Consider the following 24,405-nt stretch of genomic DNA (forward strand, 5'->3'; position numbering starts at 1 on the left):
AAATTTATTATTTGACAACATTAAGGTCAAATGCATTCTGCCTGCTGCTTGTAGCAATATAGCTTCAGATTGTAAATCCATCACCACAAGATGCCCGTGGGTTCCTGGAACGCTTCATTTTATTTATTTATTTTTTTATAAATAACACACACCATTAATATTCCCTGTAAGCCTTTAAAAAAAATTTAAAAAAATTAAAAAAAAAAAAAAAAAAAAAAAAAAAAAAAAACAACAACATGGTTGTAACCTGCATCAATTTCTGTTTCCTCATTCATTCTTTGAGAAGGTGGCGGCACCATAGATTACTCAGATGGCCCTACTTAAAAGCTTTTGCTGTTTATGAAACATGACAAACTATAATTATGTGTCATTTTGATGAGGATTATTGTCTTCATCTTGCACAAACTGTAGTCTTGTACCATTAAATGTAATATAATATATAATAAATACATATGTTTAAAATGTGTGTTAAGACTTACTTTTCACTGGAACACATTTAAATGTTCTCTAATAATAATAATAATAATAATAATAATAATTAGTAATAATAACTTGAGAACTTTGCTTTCATGAATCCCATTTATTCACAGTGAAGGCAGTTATAATGTTCAGTAAATGCTTACCATTCTGATGCATATCACTTTTTAAAAGCTTTTTTTCTTCTTTAACATTAAAGTTACACAGCAAATCATACTCCTTTTCTTTTCAAAGGATTGGTAAATTCAGCACTTGTCCACGGAGTAAACATATATAATTAGACACATTTCATGCTGTGATTGCTCTCACTCACAGAATAACAGCAGAATGTGAAAATACAGAGCTTTATTAGAATTATTCTGGAAAAAAAAAAAATCAGTTTCTGCACATGGACCAGATGGTATTTGCATCATTTATACAGCCACAATCAATTTCATGGTTTTAGCTTTCATCACTGATTTATGGTTTTGTTGCTGCTGGCCCATGTTATCTGCTGGTAATGGTTGAGAGAGCCATAATGAAGCATAGAAACATGCTTTAACATCACAGGAATCTATTATAACACACTATCTAAGGCACTGGAACAACACAAAATAGACACTAGAAAAGCAGCAACATCCATACAGGCCAACAGAGGAAAACAATGGAGTTTGAACTGTTTCAGTGTGATAGTGATCAGTTTATCTGTTGGAGGAAACGACTCAGTCTTGTGATGCATCTCAGGGATTCAGCCAGCCACTCAACTAGCACTGAAATGCAGAATTCTTTAATTTCTCTCACCCACATTGTGATGAAATTTGTCATGATACTAAATCCAAATACAAAATGAGATCTGAAATAAACTAGGGAATATATTCAAATTTGAAAGTGAGGAGTATGAATTTGCATTTATTTGTGATATTAATTTTGTTCATATTAACCAGTTCTATGCTGCAGGGCAAATGCCAACTGAAATTTATCAATTTTTTCCCCCCTTTTTTTTTTGCGTGAGTAAGACCACACAGTATGTGACACAGCACAACACAATGGACAGGTGTATCCCTCCAAGTATTCAGTATCATGCAGTGCTTGTCAGTCATGTGCCATTAAGGTACAAGTGCAGGTTTTCAGTCCAAAGACCGAAGACCACAGCAGATCTTTTCACTGATTGCACATCAGGGCATCAGCCAAACCACAACATCTACAAAAAGTTGCAAGCAGAGTCGACTGGAATAAAGCTCAGAGAGCTTGTCACTCCAGCACTAAGATCCCTTCACTGGTTGCCAGGTAAATATAGAAACCATCTCAAGATTGGATTGGTTTGTAAATCTGTCAACTCTTTAGCCACAGAGCTCTTGGGTGACTTATTGTGAAGATTTGTCCTCCACACAAGCCTCAGGTCCACTGACTCTGAGCTGTTGGTCATCCCTAAAAATAAATTAGAAATGTTTGGTGATGCTGCTTTCAGATGGACCCAAGCTTTGTGACTGTCCCGGAGGATCTTAGCTTGGCTTAAATCTAAAAATTATTTTTCTGGTGGGGTTTTAGGATTCAAATGAACGTGTTTGCATATGTATATGAGGGTGTATGCTAGTGTTTTTATTGTTTTTCTGATTTTATTCTTAATGATGGTTGATGTGCTCTTTTACAGATTTTTTTTTTTTTTCATGGTTGATCTTATCCTGACACCTCATTCCACCTGAACTTCTGCAAATCAGTGAAAACGCCCTGCTGTTGAGTTTGGTTGAAATGAAAGTCTGCATGCTCTTGGGCCTAATGGTTGAGAGCCACTGGTACCACCTATACTGTACAGCCCCTTCGAGGCGATGGCAGACGCAGAAGCAATGCTCCATAAATGCAGAATCTGAGGAGGTGCTTTAGGAAGAAATGAAGGCAGGTCCTGATGGCACTAGAAGGGCGTGTCCATCTGGCTGCCCTTGGCCCCTGGTGACACCGCACCATAGCTGCTCTCCTGCCACCGCAGCCACTGCATGTGCACCTCTTTCTGGACCTGACACACACATACACATACAAGGAGATATCAGCTACAACTTCTTGTGCTAGTTTGTCATTACACATTTAATTGCTTTGTGGTAACTGAAAGGGCATAAAATCTCACTGTGTAGTATGACCCATTAGTGTTTTAAAAGAATTGACTAAAATCTTTAAATTTATTCTAAAACTCATAGTGAATGGAGTGATGCCAGGTTTTTTTTTTTTTTTATTGTTGTTTGTTTTTTAATGCCCATTAAAACTCATCATTTTGGATGAGTATTTTATGTAATTTTTTGGTTATAAGTTTTAATCATTACTATACAGACAAGCTAAGACGTCATCATAATCTCATCAATTAAGCAAAAATAATGACTAATTCAGACTATCAACAAGTCACCCGTTTTTAAACATGCAGTATTTAATGACTTCTGATTAGATCTCTGGCATCAGAACAATATTCTCAATTGTTATAAGCATTTGGCTTCAATGATATTGTTTGCATTAACAGTGGGGCTGCGATGCATAAGCAATTCAGCAGATACATACAGTATGAAACTTCAATGCACCATTCCATTAAGCTACTTGATAAAATTGGATAACTTTAGTAGGTATCACCCTTATGATGGTCTGAAAACCTTTAACTACCCAATATCACCTAATATACCAAGATCAGCATGAACTCCATTACTGTGTATCAAGTTTAAAAGATGTGTTTCCTTAAAAAATATGTAGAGCTGGCCTCAGGTTGCCCCCCATTACATAAGCAATCACGCTGCTTCCGTTATGTAACAGATAGCAAATCACTTCATCCTATAAGCTCTGACAAGATGTATTTTCCCTATGAGGGGCGCAATGAACCACTTCAGTATGCAGTAGCCCTAACCTGTGTAGCCTCATTTATTATCATACAATGGAGACATTAATTGCGTGATTTATTAAATTATTTTACACTGCAGTATAACAAATGCTTGAGAGTGGTGTGCTTCCCCAGTGCTTTGTACTGACCTCTTGATTGAGAAAGCAATAGAGAATTGCTACAAGAAGTCCCTGTAAGAGAGATGGTTCCATAATTAACATTTTCAAAACAACAATTGCGCTGCAGGCCTGTTCAACGTCATTAATAGGTTGCCATTGTAAAGGTACCCTTTGTGCCGGATACACACACTTAAACAAATGACGGTTCAAATGTTTAAGAGCGAGCTATGAAATTCAAAACAGGCCAGGCAAATGTATTGCACACACAAGAGTGGAACAATTCTGAATACGTTTAGAACTTGATAATGAGTTTGCCGTAAGCCATGAAGGGGTTCGGTCTCGAGGAAGAGACTGTAAATTCCCCTGCTTTTCCCTTTCATCTTTACAATGCAGGATGCTGAATGAAAAACTGATGTTAGTTTCTTCTACCCATTTACGATCAAAGCCTCTGTTACAGCTAATTAGACACTATTGCAGCCAGTGGATTTTATACCGATGATGATATTTAGTGTGAATTCTTGAAGGCATGACAAGAACAAAAGCAGAATTTTGTGCCGAGTTTGTGCTGCATGTGACGTGAGTAGAGGAAGCTGATCAAGTTTTCTGTGGCCGTGTGTCTCAGGCAGATGGCCTTTCCCCAGCCTCCAAATTCCCACCAACACAGCACCGACAGGCCCATCCCACATTCCTCACAAGGCCTTGGGTGGTAATCATGCAATTTACTGCTGTCTGGTCCACTAACAGTGGCTGCTCGGTGATTGTTGTGTATTCATCACTCATTGGTGCTGCCATAACAGTGCTTTGGCTTTCATTTGCCTGATCATACAGAGTGGCTGTAAAGGAATCAAGTCAAAGAATTCTCACTTTATCAGGAGAGAAAACATCACGATAAGGCTTACGTATGAAGGAGAAAGCACTCAGTTTGATCAGAGGTTGAGAGAACCAGCAGTGGCTCCAGTAATGTGACTTTGGATAGTGTGTGGACGTATATGCATAATTTAATATTTTTGAGTTTGTGAGCAGAGGAGGCTGATCAAGTTTTTTTTTGTGGTGCATAAATCCTCTAATGCAAAAGTTTGGACTTACATTCTGACTTTTGGTCACATAGCCAATAAATGACATTTTATTTTCTGGTTACTCTGTGAGAGGCACCGGGCCTATATTTAAGAGTTTCCATTATGGGTATGTGTGGGATTGTGTGTGTTCTGGGGATGTGATTGAGAGTGTGTTTTTAGATGTGTGTGCTGTACCTGAAAGGATCCCATGCACAGCTCAATACAGAGGCGCAGGTTAACATTGAAGTAGTCAGGCAGAAAATTAAAGAACATGTAGTGGGTTCCAAACAAAGGGATCAGGAGGAGGGTGGACTTAGTCAGGCGTCTGTTGGGAGGGGAAAAGAAATAAAACAAGATGCAAGAAGTGAGGGAGCAGCGGAAGGAAATCAGTCAGAAAGCTGATGTTTACCTTGTGTCTCATTATTGTTGCTGATTGCATCGTGCATGCAGACTTGCGCATTGTAAGATTGATGTTTGTGAGGGTGAAAGTTGTAGCAGATGATTCAGAGTCAGGATATTAAGATGTAAGTTTAGAGGTAGTGGGATATGTGTGGGGTTGCATATCAATCCAGGTGGAGCATCTCTTGTAAGAACTGAGTATGCATGATGATGTGCTCGCCTTGCTCTCTCAGTCAATAAGCCAGCCTGTTCCAATTAAAAATCCTTCTTCTGATAAGCCTCATGGGAAGTGAACTGGTAGAGGTGGCCAGACTGACTAGTCAGTGGTTGAGACATTTGTACACCGCGGTGTAATGTCATGTTTTCACACATGAAAGGAAGGAAATACATTCCCAGCAAACAGGCCTGCAATGGCCCTTTACAGGCCCACTTAGGGCAGCCCGCGCAGGCCCCCTGAGAATTTGCTCATTGGCAAAACGTTGGGCCCTCAGTGCTGGTCCCGCATGGGCAGCCCTCATTAACCCCTAAGGAAGCCTGCACTGGCCCTGTATGGGCCCACTTAGGGCTGGCTACAGGGCGCACAGCAGGCAGCCTTTACCTAGCCTTCAGGAAGCCCTCACTGCCCTCACTAGGCCCACACTGATTTTGCAGTTAAATTAATCTACAACAATAAATCATAAACATTTTTCATTCAGTGTAATGTGTGTGTATTTAATAAATGAATTGATTTGAATCCTTTTGACTATTGAACATTTTTGACAATGCATACATCAATGACCGCATCCATTTTAGATGTATGGAACTCCCAAAGGAAACTACACTAGTAGCTGAAATACATTTATGTGTGGAACTGATTTATTGTTGTAGATTAATTTAACTGCAAAATCAGTGCGGGCCTAGTGAGGGCAGTGAGGGCTTCCTGAAAGCTAGGTAAAGGCTGCCTGCTGTGCCCCTGTAGCCAGCCCTAAGTGGGCCCATTCAGGGCCAGAGCAGGCTTCCTTAGGGGTTAATGAGGGCTGCCCATGCGGGACCAGCACTGAGGGGCCAACGTTTTGCCAATGAGCAAATTCTCAGGGGGCCTGCGCGGGCTGCCCTAAGTGGGCCTGTAAAGGGCCATTGCAGGCCTGTTTGCTGGGTTTTTCTTGCTAGTCAATACGAGTGTTCTAGTACCTGTCACAATTAGGAAGCTAAGTGTTCAATGTGTAAACCGAGAAAGCCATAAAGTTCAAATAAAGAATTTGCCTTTCCTTTATTTGGGTATAATGTATGACAACATGTGGCATTTGGGTATATGCAATATGCTACGTAGCACTCACTCCCATCATGCATCATGATGAAGTGCTTTGAGAGGCTGGTCAAGGAACAGTTAATATCCAGACTCCCCCAACACTAGACCTGTTCCCGTCTCCATACCACCCCAAGTGTTCCACTGAAGATGCCGTATCCTCTGCACTCCACTTGAGCCTGGCATATTTGGAGGAAAAGGACACCCATGTGTGAATGCTGTTTGTTGACTTCAGTTCAGCTTTCAATACAGCCATCCCTCCCAATACTTGTTGAGCAAGCTTTGTTCAATGGGTCTGAACACCCCCTTTCTAACTGGCTATTGGACTTCCTCACAGACAGACCTCAATCTGTACACCATCACGATCACAGTGGGCACCAGTTCCCCTCAGAGCTGTGCCCTAAGTCCACTGCTGTTTTTACCCTGATGACCTACGCTTGTTGTGCCAAGTTCGGCACAAACCACATCATAAAGTACGTGGATGACACAGCAGTAGCTGGCCTCATCCGGGACGATGAAGATGTGGCCTACAGGGAGGAGGAGAAACAACTAGTGGAATGGTGCAATACCAACAATCTGTTCCTGAATGTTGACAAAATGAAAGCGATCATGTTGAGGAACCGTCCCAATCACACTCCTTTCTACGTCAACGGCACCACTGTGGAGTCAAGAGCACAAAGTTCCCGGGGATGTGCATCATGGACAACCTGACCTGCACCCTAAACATCTCATCCCTTAAGAGAGCCAAGCAGTGCCTGCATTTCCTGGGACGGATGAGGCGAGCACATCTCCCCCCTACCATCCTTACGTCATTCTACAGAGGCACCATGGAGTGTACAGATCAGCTGCATCTCTATTTGGTATGAAGACTGCATTGCCTTAGACCGGAAGTCCCTGTAGATAGTGGTGAAGACTTCACTTCCATGCATCCAGGACACAACACACAAACACTGCTTCACCAGCATTACTAAGGACACCACCCACCCCTTCCATGGATTGTTTGCCCTCCTGCCCTCCAGCTAGAGGTACTAGAGAGCACACGGTGCAGAGCTGCCAGGTTCTGCAAAGCCATCAGACTCCTTAACTTCCAGTAACACCCAACCCACCACCTTAGTGGACTTCCACTAGATCACACAAATCTTTCTGTATTTAAAACCCAGTGAAGACTAAAACAGGAGACACCAGTGCTGTGGCCTCCGTCTCATACCACATCTCCAACTGTGTCTATAGAAAAATGATTACCTGTATTGGGATGAGTTGTTGAATTGGATCAGGCGAGGATTGAGCTTCTGTATCAGAATTCTAATGATGTTGACGAAGAGCAAAAAATTGACCTGTTGATCAGAAAGCACACATAATAAAGAGCAAGAATGCAGGATTACAAAAAAAAAAAAAAGTTATGCTCTATAGGACTGAAGCCTTGAAAATACATAGCAAGTAGGTTTGCTGCAAACAAAAATAAGATTGTTTGGCTTGTCTGAATGTCATGGTAATAATAAGAGTAGGATGTAATTGACTGGGGCTGGAGCGAAGCCTGTTTGGACTACCTGCTCTATAACGCATTGAAAAGAAAAAAAAAAACAAAAAAACATCAGTGTTTTTAAACTTACAAGTTTTCCGATCATCTCTCTGAAAAATATCTCCCAGTAGCAGGTAAACAAATCATCTGCATAACAAGCTTGAATATCTCTGGCAGGTAAGTAACAGGCCCATCACTGTGTTTGTTTCAGCATAATGCATCACAGAGCAGCATTTACCGCTATAGAGACGACAATTGGTCCTTTGATGATCCACCAATAGGGAGAGTCCTCGTTGATGTCCCAGCATCTGTATGGGAAGACATTTTAATCTATCAGCTGAAGCTCTTTTCCAGATTGCCATAGAATATGTCAGTAGAAGAAGTATCACTTCCAACCAAAAGTAAAGAATGTGTGGCTGAGCATCACGCTGCGCTGGCTATTTTTCCAGTGATTATAAAAAAAAGTGCAAAAGAAATAAATCTGTATTGTAATGGTACTGTAACTGCACAACTTACTCCTGTTTGTAAAGTTGATGATATAGGATTTTTAGGTTTTAGGTTTATTTAACTCTTTGACTGACTGAGTTGTTTTGGAAAAAAAAACATCAGTCAATTGCGTGAATATAAATACACATGCGAAATGATGGTGATCATGGTTGTTATTTATACAAACTCAGAGTCCTCAAAGTACACCCTGGATCCAATCCACAGGACGATGAAGAAAACAGGTACACCTACGGAAAACCAGACCAGTGTCACTGGCATAAATCCTAATCAGTGCAGACAACATTATGCTGTCAGTGAATGACAGACAGTTTATAACATCTGAATGTCAGCCTCTTGGATTGACCCCTTTCATTTAAACATACACCTAAAGTCCTAGGACATCAACTTGAGTTTTCTTTTTTTTTTTTTTTTTTGCAAAACGTGCAATCATAATCAAGCTCATGAGAGTGTGGGTGATTTCCACAAGGATGTAAAGTTAAATCCAATTTGTTTCTTAATTATAGTTCACTTCCACTTGATCAAGAGACTTGTTGGACCATATTAAAATAATAAGCTGGGGATGGTTGCAGATGGCAGTTTGCCTGCCCTTTGCTTTACAACATTCTCTGAAGACTGCTGTGAAACTCATTTTAAAAAGTGAACTGTAATAGGCCTCGGATGAAAGGAGCTATTTTGGACCTGTCAGCTCAACAAGTTTAAAATTTGTCATCTGATTTTGGCAAAGCTGGAGTATGGTGCATATTGCACTGTGTTCCAGCATTTCAAAAATTACATTTGATTGGCCTAATTGGGGGTTATAATTTTAGATCACTATTTTTTCAACACAAACATTTTATCTCAGAGACCACCGGTCTGAGGTTGAAAAACAAGCAAATGATGCAGCTTGGCTCTGTCTTATGGTGTGTCTAAAAATGACACTAATTGGCTTGAATAGGGATGATACTTGATGATGATACTTGGAGGGATGACCGATTTTGTTACAGGTTGGCCTACATCAATTGTGAATACATCATGCTTCACTCTTTCTTGTGTTGTTTTGAACACATGTAACAGGATACCACATTTTGAAAGGTTTTGAATTGAAAATGGTAGATTAGAACACAAAAAAAAAGACTTGATAGCTGAATCACATAGTAAACAATTTCCTTGGCCTAGATGAAAACTAGTCCAAGGTAAAATGAGAATTTCAATCCCCAAATGCTGTGCAGATTATACTAATTAATCCAAAGACACGTGAGTGTGGAGACTGGAGAATCTAAGATGCCTGGTATAAATGTTTTTTAATTATTGAATTGGCTGGATATACAAAAACAGGGCTTTTCTATTGTCAGTGTCCTATAGTAGGCATCATATACTTAAAATGGAGGACATCATATCCTGGGGCAAATAAAGCTTTTGGCTACATCTCAGTGTCATATATGTCAGCAAACTGCCTGTCATGGTTCTCACCCCAGCCAAGCAGGCCGAAGCCCCACAGACATCGAGGGCTGTGGTGGAAAGAGGAGAGCAGCAGGGAATTGAGGTAAAGCGCCTCCACCAAGAGCCAGAAAAAATTAGTCATTACGCAGTAGTGACAGAAGACCACCGAAGCCTTACAGGCGAACTGGACAGATGAAAGGAGAGGGGACACACAAGCTGTGAGTGAGCCACATAAATAGGAAAGCAAAAAAAACCTGCCCGATGGAATTTCTTAATGCGAGCAAGAGCCTCTTACAGTGGAGAGGGTGCAGTGGTTGGTGTCGTCACTGGAAAACAGAGTAGCATCCTTAATGAACACTGCCACGGCTTTCAGGATGAACGTAATGAAGAGCTGGATGTGAATATAGTTCCTAGCACAACGCAGTCTCCTGTTGAAAAACCACACAACACATACATAACATTTATTATGGATGTGTCATGCAGAAAAAAAAATATTTATGGGTCATTTACAGCAGAGTGAACATCAATTATATAATTTCTTACAGGAATACTCCAGCGTTTTGGGAAAAATATCCCTTTTCTGACTTACCCAGACTGAGACAAGATGTTCGATACCATTTTGCGCCCAGTTAGCTTAGCATAAAGACTTGAAGTCTATGGGAGTCATTAGCTTAGTTCTGTCAGTGTGAAAAAATAATCCTACAACTCCAAAGCTGTCTTATTTACACAATGTGTAGCTTGTTTTGCTTTTTCCTTTTTCCCAAAACGCTGGAATATTCCTTTAATATAGACCCAAGTTACTTGGCCTACACATGTAAAACTTTTACGCATTTATGTTACACAGAGGAAGCTTGACTGGCTGTGCTGGCAGTGTCTGCAGTGCATCTGGTCTTTTTTTTTTAGCATCATTCACTAACGAGACCAGGGATCCAGCAGGCGTTCCATCAGTGGCTTCAGTGGCTGTGCGGCCATCAGTCCCTACCGGGACCCTGAAACATTTACAATGCACTTCACAGCCAATAACCCACTTGTAGACGGACTTTCAACTCATCGGGTAAATGAGAGACAAATGATGGGCCATGAGTCAGATATTATTGCATGGTCCTTAATGAGTGCAGTGGAAAACAGCCAACACTCATTATTTTTTGTTATTCAAGTAGCAGTACTTCAGCAACTGCAATCCATAGATCTTTAGTTTTGAATGGATTTGTGCATTTTTAGAATCACAGACTGAATGCCAGAAATACTCATAATAATAGTGAAATTAGCTGTGGAGGGTTTTTTTTTTCTTAACAATAACAACAAACAGGACACCAAGAAAATAAGAATTAAATAGGCAGGGAGAAGCACAAAGCCAAAGAGCTTATTTGTTGCCTCTTCCTTAAAGAAAAATAAAAAGTTATAATGACAACATGATGTTACAAAATAAATGTGAACGCTTACATTCACACTAGAAAATGATCACAAAAGAATAAGTAAAGCAGTTTAAAATGAAGTTAAACAAGATACGGGAGAAACCCAAATTACATAGTGGAACATATTTTTTTTTCCCCAAATATCTTCAGTAGGAATTTAGGATATTTTTTTTCCAAATGAGAATAAAAATTCGATCATTTGGTAACTCTTAAATCTTGATAAACCTTGTCTTCCGCTGGCAAGGTGTTTAGGGAGATGAAGATCTGTCAACCATACTTGAATAAGAGTAGACGTGAGATTCTGGTTGAAAACGAGTTATGGTGAATTTTCTCAAATGTACTTTATAAAGAAAATAGCACGTTTGAAAAATCTGAATATCAAAAAATTGTAAGAAGCTGGAGTTCCTGAAATAAAAGAACAGATGGAGTGTTCGACTTTGAGTAGGTATAGACACTCCGACAAAACATTTTTGGAGCATAACGATTTTCTGAGGGATACTGGAAAACAATAATGCAATATGAAATGTAAGAATAAATCAGATTAGAAAAAAATGTAATGAATCTTATTATCACATCAATTGTTACAACAACAGAGGGAAAAACTAAGTCTGCCTCAGTGTCTGTCAGAGTATTTCTGGGCCTTGATTGTCAAAAGATTCAGTGTGGAGATTTGCATTTTATTGGGTTATTGTGGCTGCTTTAAAAAAAAAAAAAAAAAAATGAAAAATGAAAAATGTAATTTACCTGGCGCACATGAAGTGTCTTCCATACAGATGAGCTGCGACTGGAACACATCGCTTCGCTATGGAGGAGAGTGAACTCACCTTAAGCTAGTCTATTCATACCTGAGGAGCAGCAGGATCAACACGGCAACAGAGAGGACCACCAGGGAGACGCTGTAGCCGATGGTGTATATGAGCTTCACTGTGGCAAAGTATGACTGCTCAGTCTGCAGGCGAGAAAGAAGATCTTGTTAAAAGGATGCAACACTCAAATATCAAAGCTTGCCCTGCAGGCTGGGATGCATCAAAATGAATCTAATGTCCCAAAATGAGTCCAAATTGCACACCATTTACAGGGCACATTCAGATAAGCTTGAAACTCAAACGTAGTGGAGAGATGGGGAGAGTCTTTTCATATTTTGGGTCCCCGTGGCAATGGAGTGACACTGAAGTAGAGCAGTCGCCCACTATCATGTTGACTCTCTGAGCATCACAAGTAAACATGACTGGTGTTACACTCATCTGTCATGCAGCAAAACTGGAACACTGAAATTAGGGAGTCAGCTGCTGCATCTTTGAGGGAAAAAAAAAGGAAAAAAAAAAAAAAAAAACACAACAAAACCAAAACCCTCACTTCAGTCTCTCATTTTGCTGTGAGTGGATTTCTGGAAATAAATTACTACTTGATAAGAACAGATCCCATGTTATGCCCTCAGACACAAAGCATGGGCTCAGTCTTGCACTCTCTCCTGTAATAATGTGCTCCACTTAAAATCGTTCCTTTTATTATGTTAAATATTTGGGTATGTGTATTTGCACCTCATATTTAGTGCCATTGAGAGTCTAAATTTTATCCTTGATGTTCTTTATCACTGTACACACTGCTGAATTCTGCATATTAGAAGAAAAAAAATATGCACACGTCTTGTGTCTAATATGGATTATTCAGATATTGCCTATCAAGTTCATCGCTGTTATGTTTTATTTAACCTTTTCCACTGGCTGCAATTCATTTGAAGCATATTTATTTTGTTACCTCCAAACTTTTTGACAGAACCGTATCAATCACCGTACACTCTCAGAAATTCAGAGCTTTTCCTCTCTGTTCCGGAAATGTCCAAGGAAATTGGTAAAGGAGCGTTTATTTTTAAGGCCCCATCTGACTGGAACGATTTACCAGCTCATCTACAGTCCATAACTTCACTTTTTTCACCTCTCCGTTTTCACAACTTGCTGCTCATGCTTCGAATAACCATCTTCACACATTCATTCATGACAACTGCTTGTGTGTTGTTATGATATGTTAGTATTTCTGCAAGATAAGTTAACTTCACATGCAAACACACACATTATTACTGTTGTCGCCATCTGCCAGTTCTGTGGGCACAGAGCCGCCCCTATGCATATTTTGCATTTGGAAAAATTCCAGTGTCCTCCATCTGCTGAAAGGAGAGGATCCCTCACTGGCCAACAGCTACTGGTGTATTACTGAGATACTGAGAAACCATGTGAGTGAACAGTCTCAGTACCAGAAAGGTTTCAGAAAAGAACTTTTACAGCATTCTTAATGCTTTGCAGCTCCTTTTACAGATTAGTCCAGAGTGTTTGATACTTTACACTATATTGAGGGAACGGGAGGGAATATTAGCACATGTGATCACATTGATCCACTTCATTCAAATGTAATTTAATCCACAGAGGGGCCTCAGGGATCAGCAGCGAGGCTCTTAAACATTTGAAATTTGCTTTTAATTTACTTCCTACTCTAAGACCCATCATCATACTTTTCTGTGGCTGCACAGTTTGACTTCTCTTTCCGGTCTCAGACAGCCACTGGCTTACTGTTATTTATGTGGCCATTCTGTGGAAGCTGCTATCATATTTGTGGCTCTATATGACTCAGAACTGTGGCTCTCATTATAGTCTGAGGTCCATTCATGGCTGCGGCCCACTCTGCTCGGCACACCTTGCACACGGATTTTAAATTTAATGAATTGCTAGCTCTTGGTGAACTGTCAAGTCTATGGAATGACTGGGAAATTACTTGCTATGCATTTGGATTCGACTCAGCCACCTCCAACTTCCTCTCTTTTCTTCTCGGTGGTTTTCAGTTCTCTTAAAAGACACATTTTAAAGCATTACCATTTGAAGAAACATGCTGACCTTTATATTGTTCAACGGAAATAACTGAAAAACCATTTTGTGTGTTTCCATACAGAATCAAATGGTCCCTCAGCAACTGCATGATTTTGCAAGTCACTAATGGGCTCTCATATCACTGTCATACCTGTGTTCCTTGACATTTCTTTGACAAGTCTTAAAGGGATGGTACACAGTGTGCAGTCATTTCTCATTAAAATTATTTTTATTGTCGTCATGGAATGTAAAGACAATCATAAAACTGTGAGAGTCTGCGGTCATTTCTATGCAGAGGGAGGCCTTTCTTTTTCTCCTGAGTCAAACAGTTGCTTTCACTGTCACTTGTTCTTTCACGAGGTAAGGCGAGGTTCTTTGGTCTGATCTGGAGCTGCGCCTTTTTTAGCTCATGATGAAATCAGCTGTGGACTTTGACAGGGACGTCCCTCCCTAAATACAGAACACACACTGTGTGTAGGGTCTCATGTTGCATTCAGGTGCAAATGCGGAGCATGTCCTGGGGCAAGCAGTTGGTGTGGCCCACAAGCCATCGCTCGCCAGGCCCACATGCACCAAGTCAAGTCCGCTGAGGTCATTGACTGCACGCATCGCTATAATGATTAACAAGCAACATCTGACCAATCACTGCTCAGAGCCTGGCAGGTTGAAGTTACTTTTGTTGAAAGACACAAGAGTCTGGCTGCTAGTTTTTTTTTGTTTGTTTGTTTGTTTGTTTGTTTGTTTTTCAGGTTTTTTTTTTCAAGTTTTTTGTTGTTGAAATATTTTTTTGCTATTATTAATTGATGACCTATTTTTTTAAAAAATTATTTCAGATGTTGGTTGTTTCTATCAGAAAGGTATTAATGTATGTATGAATGTATTAATAAAGATTAATACGTTAAATGACATTTTGTTATGCACTGATTGGTGGGCAGTTGAAGTGTACACCACGAGGGGCCTCATAACAAAATTTGCTTAAGGCTATATCTGCAAGTTATATATACAAAATGATGGAAATGCATACACATGATATAAATGCATACACTTGTATAGCATAAACATATTTTTGCACTAGTAATATTAACTATATATTTTCACTTTGCTAGACAGTTGGCAGGATCAAAACAACATTTTTACCCTACAAGGTGATCTAAAGCCCACCCAGCCGTGCTGCAGAAAATGCCACTCCTTCAACATCATTTGGAACACGAGTCGAAAGTGATGAAGGAGACTTTTCAAACAAAACTGGTTACCAATAACCAAGGCTTGAACTCCACTTCAGCTGAGCTCGCACTGATTCCTCACACTTTTGTCAAAAGAATTGTGTTCTGTTTTTCAATAAAAAGGAATTATTGGGTAATCATAGATAATCATTTGGATCTCTGCCAGTGCTGTGTATCACCACACCACTATAACATCATGGGAAGATGTTTTTAATATCTCTTAAAATAGATGCCGTGTTTAACACCAGATGCGGCTCACATACAGTACAAGCCAAAGTGCTATCGAGCTCCATCTCCTCTTTGTGTAACAGCGCAGCTAATACCAGTTAATATCTGACAGGCGAGATATGATTCACTTGCTGCCTTGTAAAAATATATTCAAATGAGACACAATTAGGCTTGAACGGATTTTTCTCTCCACTTTCAAGAGGTAATGAGCCATTAAGCATTAGGCCTGTGAATGCACTCCAACTGGAGCCGCTCTCAGAGGACAGGCGTATGGGCAGCGGTTTCATTTGCTCACAGTCTGAATGACTCCACTGAAATCTTGACAAAGGCTTCCCAAAACATGATACATTTTTCAGCTTTGCTATGACAAGAACATCACTCAGGCCGGTTTGCTCTGCTTTTGATCCATTGTCGCTTTTTGAGTAGCGATGAGCAGGAAGGTTTACTTTACTTTAGTTTAGTTCAGTTTACTTTAGTTTATTTGACATCAATTAATAAAAGACATTGAGTAATATCTGAGTCACACTGTCAAGGGTGGAATAATAAAGTCATCAGACTTATTTCTATTGTGGTCCACAATGAAAATAACAATAAAATAGTGGATGCAGTGTATATAAAAATCATAAATCATACTTACATATATGAAAAAAGACAATAAATAATACAATAAACCCAATCATAGATTAATTAGCACTTGCAAATTTTAGAAATTTCCATGAGGCAGATCTGTACTTTTTTCTTTTTTTTTCTTAAGGGGTTATAGGTCAACAGACTAGGCAAGGGTAAGTCAGCGATACTGGCTCTGGTCCGAAATGGATGTGCATCCCTGACTCTCTGGAAATCCTCTGGCTCTGTTGTGGATGTTATGGACCACACTAAGCTGCAGCTGAACTGTCCTAGCCTGCAGAGGGAGCTAACCCAGCAGCTGGAGATGCAGCCATACCGATATGGCCCATTGGAGACAAATCAAGCACAAAGACATTTATTCTGGGAAATATGTAGTTAGTCTTTCAGTAACTTGGTCAAGCCACTGGGCCATGAGCAAATTTCATAATTAAAACCGCAGGAGACTAGAGAGGCGGTGAGCAATCTGAGACTTGTTACATCCAGATATTTGGCCCTGCTAGTCCTTAGCGCCATACTCTCACCTTTCAGATTGCAATCCAAGTCACATCCTAAATAATTAACAGAGGATTTAACAGGAGAATATTGTCCATTATATTATTAAGAACTACACAATTAGACTCGCTTGCTCAACCTACATTCTGATTCGGCCAGGTGAAGAGACGACTTGTTATCTATAACCCAGTTCCTCATCTTGCATAATTTCTCAGTCAGAATGGTGGTTTCCCTCATGTTTCTGTCACTTCTCCTTCTGTTTCTAATTATATTTCTTCACCTTGACGTCTTCCCTGCCAACCTGGAGTCTCCCTTTCTCTTGTAATCTCTTGACCCTCATCCACTGCCTTGCTCCATGCCCGACAACTCTCACCTCAGGGATGTCATCATCCACGCTGCAGGCGATGTGGTATGGCGGGAAGGTCCTGGACCAGCCACGGCTGGTGCAGTTCCGGCTCACCGACCCTGAGATGAAAGGTTGCAGGACCAAACAGTCAAGTCATGTGCAAACAGAGACAGCCTCAGATCAGACGCTGAATCACTGCGTCATCAATAACATTATGTATTCAGTTATCATGTCTGGTGTTTTAGGCAAATTGCTAGATATACCACTCTGTCTGGTTTCACTTTCTCCATATTCCCAAAGTGTGTGCATGCTAATTTTCAAATTGAGATAAAAACTAATTTGAATGCAGTCTCCTGTGAAATTGCCAGGGGTCGATTGAAGTGAGGACCCTTTAGACTTAACTGACGAAAAACATGGAGTGATCACGTAAATTGAGGGTTGAGTCTAAATCATTCTCATTGTCAGTCCAACTTACTGATAGATTACGTGCTTATTCCACATTTTTTGTCGGCCAAGTCTAAAGGGTCCTCACTTCAATCGACCCCTGGAAATTCTGCCTAGTACACCTTTAACTCCCGCTCCTTCACAACATCACCTGTGTTGTTTCTGAAGAGGGAGAAGACGGCAGGACAGGCTCGCTGGACCGTTTCCCCGACTCCTGCATTAGGCCAGCAGATGACCGCGTCCCAGAACGGCAGACAACCTTTCAGGTGAGAAGGGAAAGTGTTGGCAAAAATGTGGGTGTGTGTGCCTGCCAGATCGCTAATTCAGACAAGAGAGAGAGAGCATGAAAGAGGTCACACACTTAAAATACAGACGTGCATACGAAGCTACAGGGATATATCGTGCGATACTCTTTATCAGAGCCATGACATCAACTTGAGTGTAACAAGACAAAGGAAGAAAATCTTTGTTTTGAAACAGGTCACACAAATCCTCATGTAACTATCCCTAATAGTGCCGTATGATGGATCACTTGGTGTACATTCACTCTCCACCCAGGACGCTCTCTCTCAGAATTTGCCTTTACAACTGATGATTCTCTGTGAAGCATTTATCCCATCTCAGACTCTTGCAGCCAACGTGAGCATTTGCAGTACATCATATCATGACTGTTCCTGCACATGAATTAATAGGGCTTGTTACTGCAGGGGAGGGGAGAGTGACTGATTGGAGGATCGAGGAGACACCTTGTGTGCTGCTGTTGCCTTGCTCTGCAATGTACTGAAGGCAGTGACGCTCCTCTTTCTCCAGCTGAAATATGTATTCACATTCAGGGTGCAGGCTCGACAAAGCCTGCAGAGAGGAAGGAGGGAAGACAGGAACAAGAAATAAGTGATGGGTGTGCTGGATTCGTTTCAATGCAAAGCACTGAAAAACCTCATGGAAAAGACATGGCAGTTCTTTGAAGTGCCCTTAACGAACATGCAACTATTTAATAAATGCCAAAGAATTTTGTTGTATTTTATTTTATTTGTTTTACTTTTATATAAAAATCCCATGACTTGGACTCCCTGGAAAGCAGTGTATATTGTCAACGGTAACATCACACTGAACCATGAAATAAAATAAGACCGCCTCTCTCTCCCTGACTTGATCACCCCTTTGTTTACACTTTTGAAAAATGGCTCTCTACATCAAATTGAGGAAGCAAAAGGCTCTCAAAATGCCATTTCATTGTGACTTCTAAACAGGGACAAAAGTGACTGTCAGATTTGACCACACCCGCTCATTCTGTCAGAACAAATTAACTGTACTCCTAAGCTTTAATGGCATATTTCATACATGACAGATTCAGCAACAGCGACTCACTTACCTGTATTATATTTGGGAGAAGGTGCTTTCCAACTAAAACACTTACCTTTCGGCTAAAGATGCTTATTTGGAGACATGAATGATGACTGAAAAAAAAATGTGCAAAAGGGGGAAAGCTTGGGAAATTCCCTTGCTGAGTTTGCCTTGAGGCTCCGGGTGCAGGGGACAGTCTCACCCAGGCAAAAGAGTCATACTCCGCCTCAATTTTAGCCCGTTAGTGTTGCAGTGAAAACTGTTCATTCAGAGTGTTTTTTTGGGCCTATTTGTCAGACTGCCCCTCCGAGCATCCCTCTCTTTCCTGAAGCCGGATAAAACCAAGATAACAAGATTTGCATTTGACATCAGCCCCCATCTGAGAACATTGTGTTTCTGAGAAATCATGGATTGGGGAGAGGTAAGAGCTGCGGCGGGATGTGGGGATGGGGTGACCGGAGGAACAAGAGGAGCACAAGGCACTTTTGTGTATGATTCTGTGGTAATTACTGTACACTCCTGGTTCTACTTGTGTGTGTTTGTGTTTGCATATGTGTGTGTGTGTGTGTGTGTGTGTGTGTGTGTGGGAGGAGGTTGGGGGTTGGCCATTTTTGTCTGGATGGGAAGCACAAGGCATGATATGATCTTGGCAAGAATGAGAGCAGCGTGTGTGTGTGTGTGTGTGTGTGTGTGTGTGTGTGTGTGTGTGTGTGTGTGCAGATGTGCCCATGTGACAGATAATCAGAGAGGGAGATGAGAAGACGAAAAAAAAACAACAACACAAAACAGAAAAGAAAAAAGAAGAAAGGACGCACTAGGCTGACATGTAATCTGTCCCCTCCATTTACAAAATGACTTGAATGGTTTGCATTTGGTTATTCCTGCACCTGCGAGTGTTTTTCAGGCAGTTATTGCGACTCTCTCCTTTGCTTCTAGAAGCAGCAAATTCAACCAAGTATTTTCCCAGAAATGCCCCACAAGGCAGGGGTAAAGATCCAAGACTGCAGACACAAACCTAATCAAGTGATCATTTATCCCCGTCGCAAATTGGCATATTGCACATTTATCCTTGATTCAATTCCATCACTCTGCTCCTCTGAAAACAGCCCAGGGAAAACAAGTCTCCTGGTGAAGCTGAATTCAGAAGGAAATGAAGCTTCATGAGCGGGCGTCCCCTGGGAACCCCCCACTCCCTCTGGAGATCCGCAGTTTGTCCCACTCATAAGCCTCTTCAATGTCACCCAATAAGAGGCACTGTTTATGTGTTATAACTATTTTCCATCAAAAAAGATCTATGAGCTTCTCTGAGGGGGAAAACAGTGACATCGGCGCGCGTGCAAAACACACCTGGAGCCATTTTGTCACACGGCTCAGGATCGCCTTGCATAAATATGGGCTTTTATGATAATAGATCTGAGAGGAGGTAATTCTGGGTAGCTACTCAAGATGAATACTTGAGCCCAATTCTCCACGAGTACGACGGCGAACTCCCTCGAGGTTACAAATTACGGCCCAAACACCAAATCCGAGCTTTATCCTCTCCGGTGCCATCATTGCTATCTTTCTTTGGTTTTTTGTTTGGCTGTTGTCACCGTCGTCACCGCGTTTGGCTTTGCGCCCGGCCCTGTCTCTTGAGGATGTGGGGGTGGCGCTTGCCGGGCTGCAGCGGTCCGTTTGCCTGTCTACCCCTCCCATCCCCATCCCCAAACTCAACCGCACCCGTCTCCCTCCATCATCACCACATTTGCACCATCACACTTGTATGTTCATATTTAGGCTCATTAACCCCCTCCATGTGACCCACCTCTCCCTTAAAGACCATCTAGTTGTATTTTTCTCTTTTTTCTTTCTTTCTCTCTGTTTGCATGTTTGCGTTCTCTTGCTGACCTGTTTTGTTTTGTTCTGTCTTCATTGTGTCTAATTATTTTGTGACTTCCTCTGTCCTACCTCCAAGCACCAGAAAAAAAAAAAATGAACAAGGAGGCCGTTTTTCCCTCACAAAATGAATCTCAAACAGACACTCCTGAAACCAGTGAAATTTTATAATCATGCACTGCAGGTCCTCCACCATCACTTCCTAACTGACGATTCTTGTTGATAATATTACTCTATATGTGACACAGTTTCCACTAAGTTTCCACTATGTGACTGCACAACAATCTCAAGTACCACCATTTATATCAACCAAGTGACTGATTTCCTTGATAAGGTGAACTCTACCTTTACTTTAGTTGGCTTGAGCAGCTGCCTGGAGGGAGCAAAACGCTGACCAGCCATTTAGAAGTATGTTGAGGAATCAGATCATTTACTTTGTAATCAGAGACGCTATTGTTCTTTTCTCCAAGGTCTTGAAGTGAGAGAGGGGACTCATGCGTTTCCTTAGTGTAAAAAACGGGTGGGCGGATTCAGATTTGAGTGAGTTCTTTTCAGGAATGAGACAAATATCCCTAAAATAACACCAGAGGAAAATGTCTATAATGTAGCCCATATGCAGACGCTGGCTGGCTAATGTGAAAGGTGCTTCTTGCAAAAAAAAAAAAAAAAAAAGCATTGTTGATTCTGCTAAGCTATATCAACCACAACCTTCTCTCCTAAATTTGTCTCCACTATCTGTCTCTCCCACACACACACACACACACACAGATAAGGAAACACACACACACTTAATGAAATCTAGGGAGAAACTGGCTGGATTTGTATTTGTGAGGGATAATAAACCACTTTTGAAACTAATTACGTGAGAAAACACCAACAGAATACACATGAGTGGGAATTCAACACAAAACACAGGTGACTGCCAGCTCGCTTTGCCTCCAGGCTGCTATTGTTAGCTACAGAGCCAAAGAAGAGCACAATGACCAAAGTGACTGATGGGAGCCTCTCTGGAGCTGGGAGTCAACAATCAAGCCAATATTTTCATACAAAACATATTTTCCATTCTTTTTAAGTAACTAGACCCGGTGCCTTTCTCTCTCTCCAACAGCGAGGACCAACAGTGGCAGAGGTGCAAAACACCGCCAAGCTGCGCTCTTTGTTCCTAATGCAGTGCTAATAATTTAATGTGAGATGATATTGTGCAATTTAGCCAGCAATCGCCTCCTTTCCCTGCTGAAAGGTGAGCGAGGGACACATGAAAAAGGGTTTACTTGTCTCCTGCTGGTGGAGTAGATTGTGAGTCATCTATATGCTTCAATAGAAATCACAACAGTGCTCTCTATTAATGGTATGAAGGAGTAGCAGGTCATATTTTGCACGTAACGCTGCAACTCTGTGGAAACTGTCACCAGGATATCTCAAAAGTGTGAGTGCAATCACAGTAGGTGTACGTTTTTTTCCCATTGTATGTGTTTATGGATTTAATTATTCATCAAATCATCCAGTAAAGTTATTAAATGATGGCAGGCAGTCATAAAGACCCTGATGACTATTTGGTGTATTGTTAGGCCATTGTATTGCCCTCACTCTCTGGAGCCTTGCCCCCTTAACTCTCCCAAGCAACCACAATGACAATGAAAGGGAAAAAGCCTTAGGGCTTTATTGTGTTATCCTGACCTTTTCTGCCTTTTAATTTACAGCATTTGCTTTTGACATTCAATTGAACTATAAATTATGAATAAAACTGTCAAGCAAAATGAATGAATGCATGGCTGTAACACTGTCAGAGTTTGAGCTTTTTTTCCCCTGTAAAAATGTAAGCAGTCTTGGCAGTGTAAGATGCACCACACTGTAGGTGCATTCTAGGTGTTTCTGCCACAGATAAGAAAGGTGTGCAGCTGAGAAGAGGTTTGCAAGGCAGAGAAATTAAGGCAGCGGGAGAGGAATAAAACAAGAGTGACGCCAGGGAGGGTGAAGGGTGCACAGATTTCAACTATGAAAGGGGCACAACAAGACTCGGGAGCCGAGATGGAGAGGGGCTGCTAGATGAAGTCCGTCTGGATGATATGAGCTGTGAAACTAAATGCTTAGCTGAAGGCCACTCCACACTGCCAGGTTAGTTGTGCAGGATGTTGCAAAAATGTTCTCTGAGAGAGAGCTGTAGCCCATTAACTGCTAACTACCCAAAAAGGGGCCATTGGATTGGGCTCACTTTGCAGATGTTGCCATCTCTTTTCAACAGGGAACGATGTGCACTTTTGGGATGTTGTCAAGGTAATGAGATACAGTATAAAGACATATTATGTGCTCAATCTGTTGCAAACCAAGCTGAGACACAGTCAGTATTCTAACGTCAGACTGCATGGGCACAGATTTAAACTGACGGTCAAAGCATGCAGACAGATACAGCCGCAAACAAATGTGCATACATGAATACACAATTGAGCCGTCTGTCAGCCAACTGAAGTGCATCACTGTTAACTATGACATTCTCTAGAATCTGTTAATTAGCTGTCAGCATGGACATTACTAATCCTTCTGCAGACAAAAAAGAGGAGCGAGCAAATGTGAGCTCTTTGTTGTCAAAGGCCAGCTGGTGTTTTCTTTTCAGGTGTTGATGACATTCCAATTCAACCAAATCACTCATGCTGCCACGGAAACTGAGACCATTATAAGTGGGGAAATTTTTCAACCATATCTTATCATTCAAAAGATGCCAGCTGTATTTTACTATTGTATCGTGTTTGTAGTGCTTGTGTGTATTTGTGGACTGGTAGTTCATTATAATTCTCTGTGGTCCTGATGAGCGAGAGAGAATGGAATGAAGTGGAAGACAGTGATGAGTGTCTCGCCCTCTACCCACCATCATAGCACCCATTACCATGCCCGCCAGCGGAGCCCTCATATTTCTATTCAGTTACGGAAAGGAGCAGGGTGGCCATGCAATAATAGCCCTGTAAAGCTCTTCACAAATGACTGTGCATGTGTGTGTGTGTGTGCGTGTGCATAATGTGGTTTGGTGCATGCCTTGCTACCTTACACTTGATATGTATAAGCAAATGATATGGCCGAGCTGTCTAACATTTAGACTTGGATCAGCAATATCCGCAAACGAGTCAAAGGGCAATCCACTTGGTTATGATTTCAATGAAGCAGGCAATATATTTTAAATGTCACATGACTGACAGTGTGAGTGGGGCGTTACTGGCTGTGAGCTGGAAATACTACAAAACAAGCCATGTCACGTGACCTATGAATGACATTTAAAACCCCCCAAAACGAACATGCTTGAGTAACACCTTAACTCCTAATTAAAAAATAATAATACATAATTACACTCATAATTGCATTCACAGGCGTTGAGAAGTAGGCTACTACATATGACACACTTGCAGCGTCACTGATATTGTGATATTGTGATAATGGTCATGGTCACTGTGTGTTTTGGAAATGGGTAATCATTCAAGCACGCGCACACGGACGCGCGCACACCCATTTAATACTCTGTAATTTTATTTATTTATTTTTGTATTACCGAGAATTCTAAAATAAGAGTAATGACTGCAGAATCGATCAAACATCATCAACATGACATCTGTTTTAGTTTAGAATTAATCGATAGAATTGACTGATGGGCTTCTCTTGCTGCCTTCAACCAATTTTTACTTTTGGACAATAATTTTCATCAACATTTTCTAAAAGAGAGTCCGAAATGTTTTTGTTTTATTTGTTTCCATTACAAATAGGCAACCAAAAACACAACACTTTTGCTATTTTCCCTTCAAAACATTTTTTAAAATTAATTAATTTATAAATTCAGCATAATATCATAAGCATCTGTTTTTTTTTCTTTCCCATAGATGAAGTTAAAGTAGCTTGAATCACTCACGGGTGGAGCCAGGGACATTGTGAGGAAAATCCCGTGGATCTGGAGAGAGCACAT

The 24,405-nt window shown here is 40.9% G+C and overlaps 1 protein-coding gene across 1 annotated transcript; it reads right to left on the bottom strand.

Annotated features, from left to right (window-relative positions):
* Positions 1-2,365: 2,365 nt before the first annotated feature.
* On the bottom strand, positions 2,366-24,405 carry ghrhrl (growth hormone releasing hormone receptor, like). The gene is made up of 13 exons (XM_030049977.1): positions 24,352-24,405; positions 17,990-18,095; positions 17,395-17,502; positions 16,827-16,918; positions 11,871-11,974; positions 9,906-10,038; positions 9,641-9,794; positions 8,358-8,418; positions 7,923-7,992; positions 7,408-7,499; positions 4,677-4,806; positions 3,457-3,498; positions 2,366-2,467 (listed from the first exon to the last, which is right to left on the bottom strand). Exons 1-13 carry the CDS (start codon positions 24,403-24,405, stop codon positions 2,366-2,368), a joined length of 1,248 nt encoding a protein of 415 aa, XP_029905837.1.

The sequence above is a fragment of the Myripristis murdjan genome, chromosome 4 (assembly GCF_902150065.1).
Source record: "Myripristis murdjan chromosome 4, fMyrMur1.1, whole genome shotgun sequence".
In the NCBI taxonomy this organism is placed as follows: Eukaryota; Metazoa; Chordata; class Actinopteri; order Holocentriformes; family Holocentridae; genus Myripristis; species Myripristis murdjan.

What these genes read in the sequence shown, in the direction of transcription:
- ghrhrl (XM_030049977.1), bottom strand. Translation starts at nt 24,405, where the DNA reads ATGTGCTCTCTCCAGATCCACGGGATTTTCCTCACAATGTCCCTGGCT. An exon ending in CTTCGGCCTGCTTGGCTGGG is followed by an intron (nt 8,419 to 9,640) that starts GTGAGAACCATG and finishes GGTTTTCCGTAG; the next exon opens with GTGTACCTGTTTTCTTCATC. An exon ending in TGTGCATGGGATCCTTTCAG is followed by an intron (nt 3,499 to 4,676) that starts GTACAGCACACA and finishes TCTCTCTTACAG; the next exon opens with GGACTTCTTGTAGCAATTCT.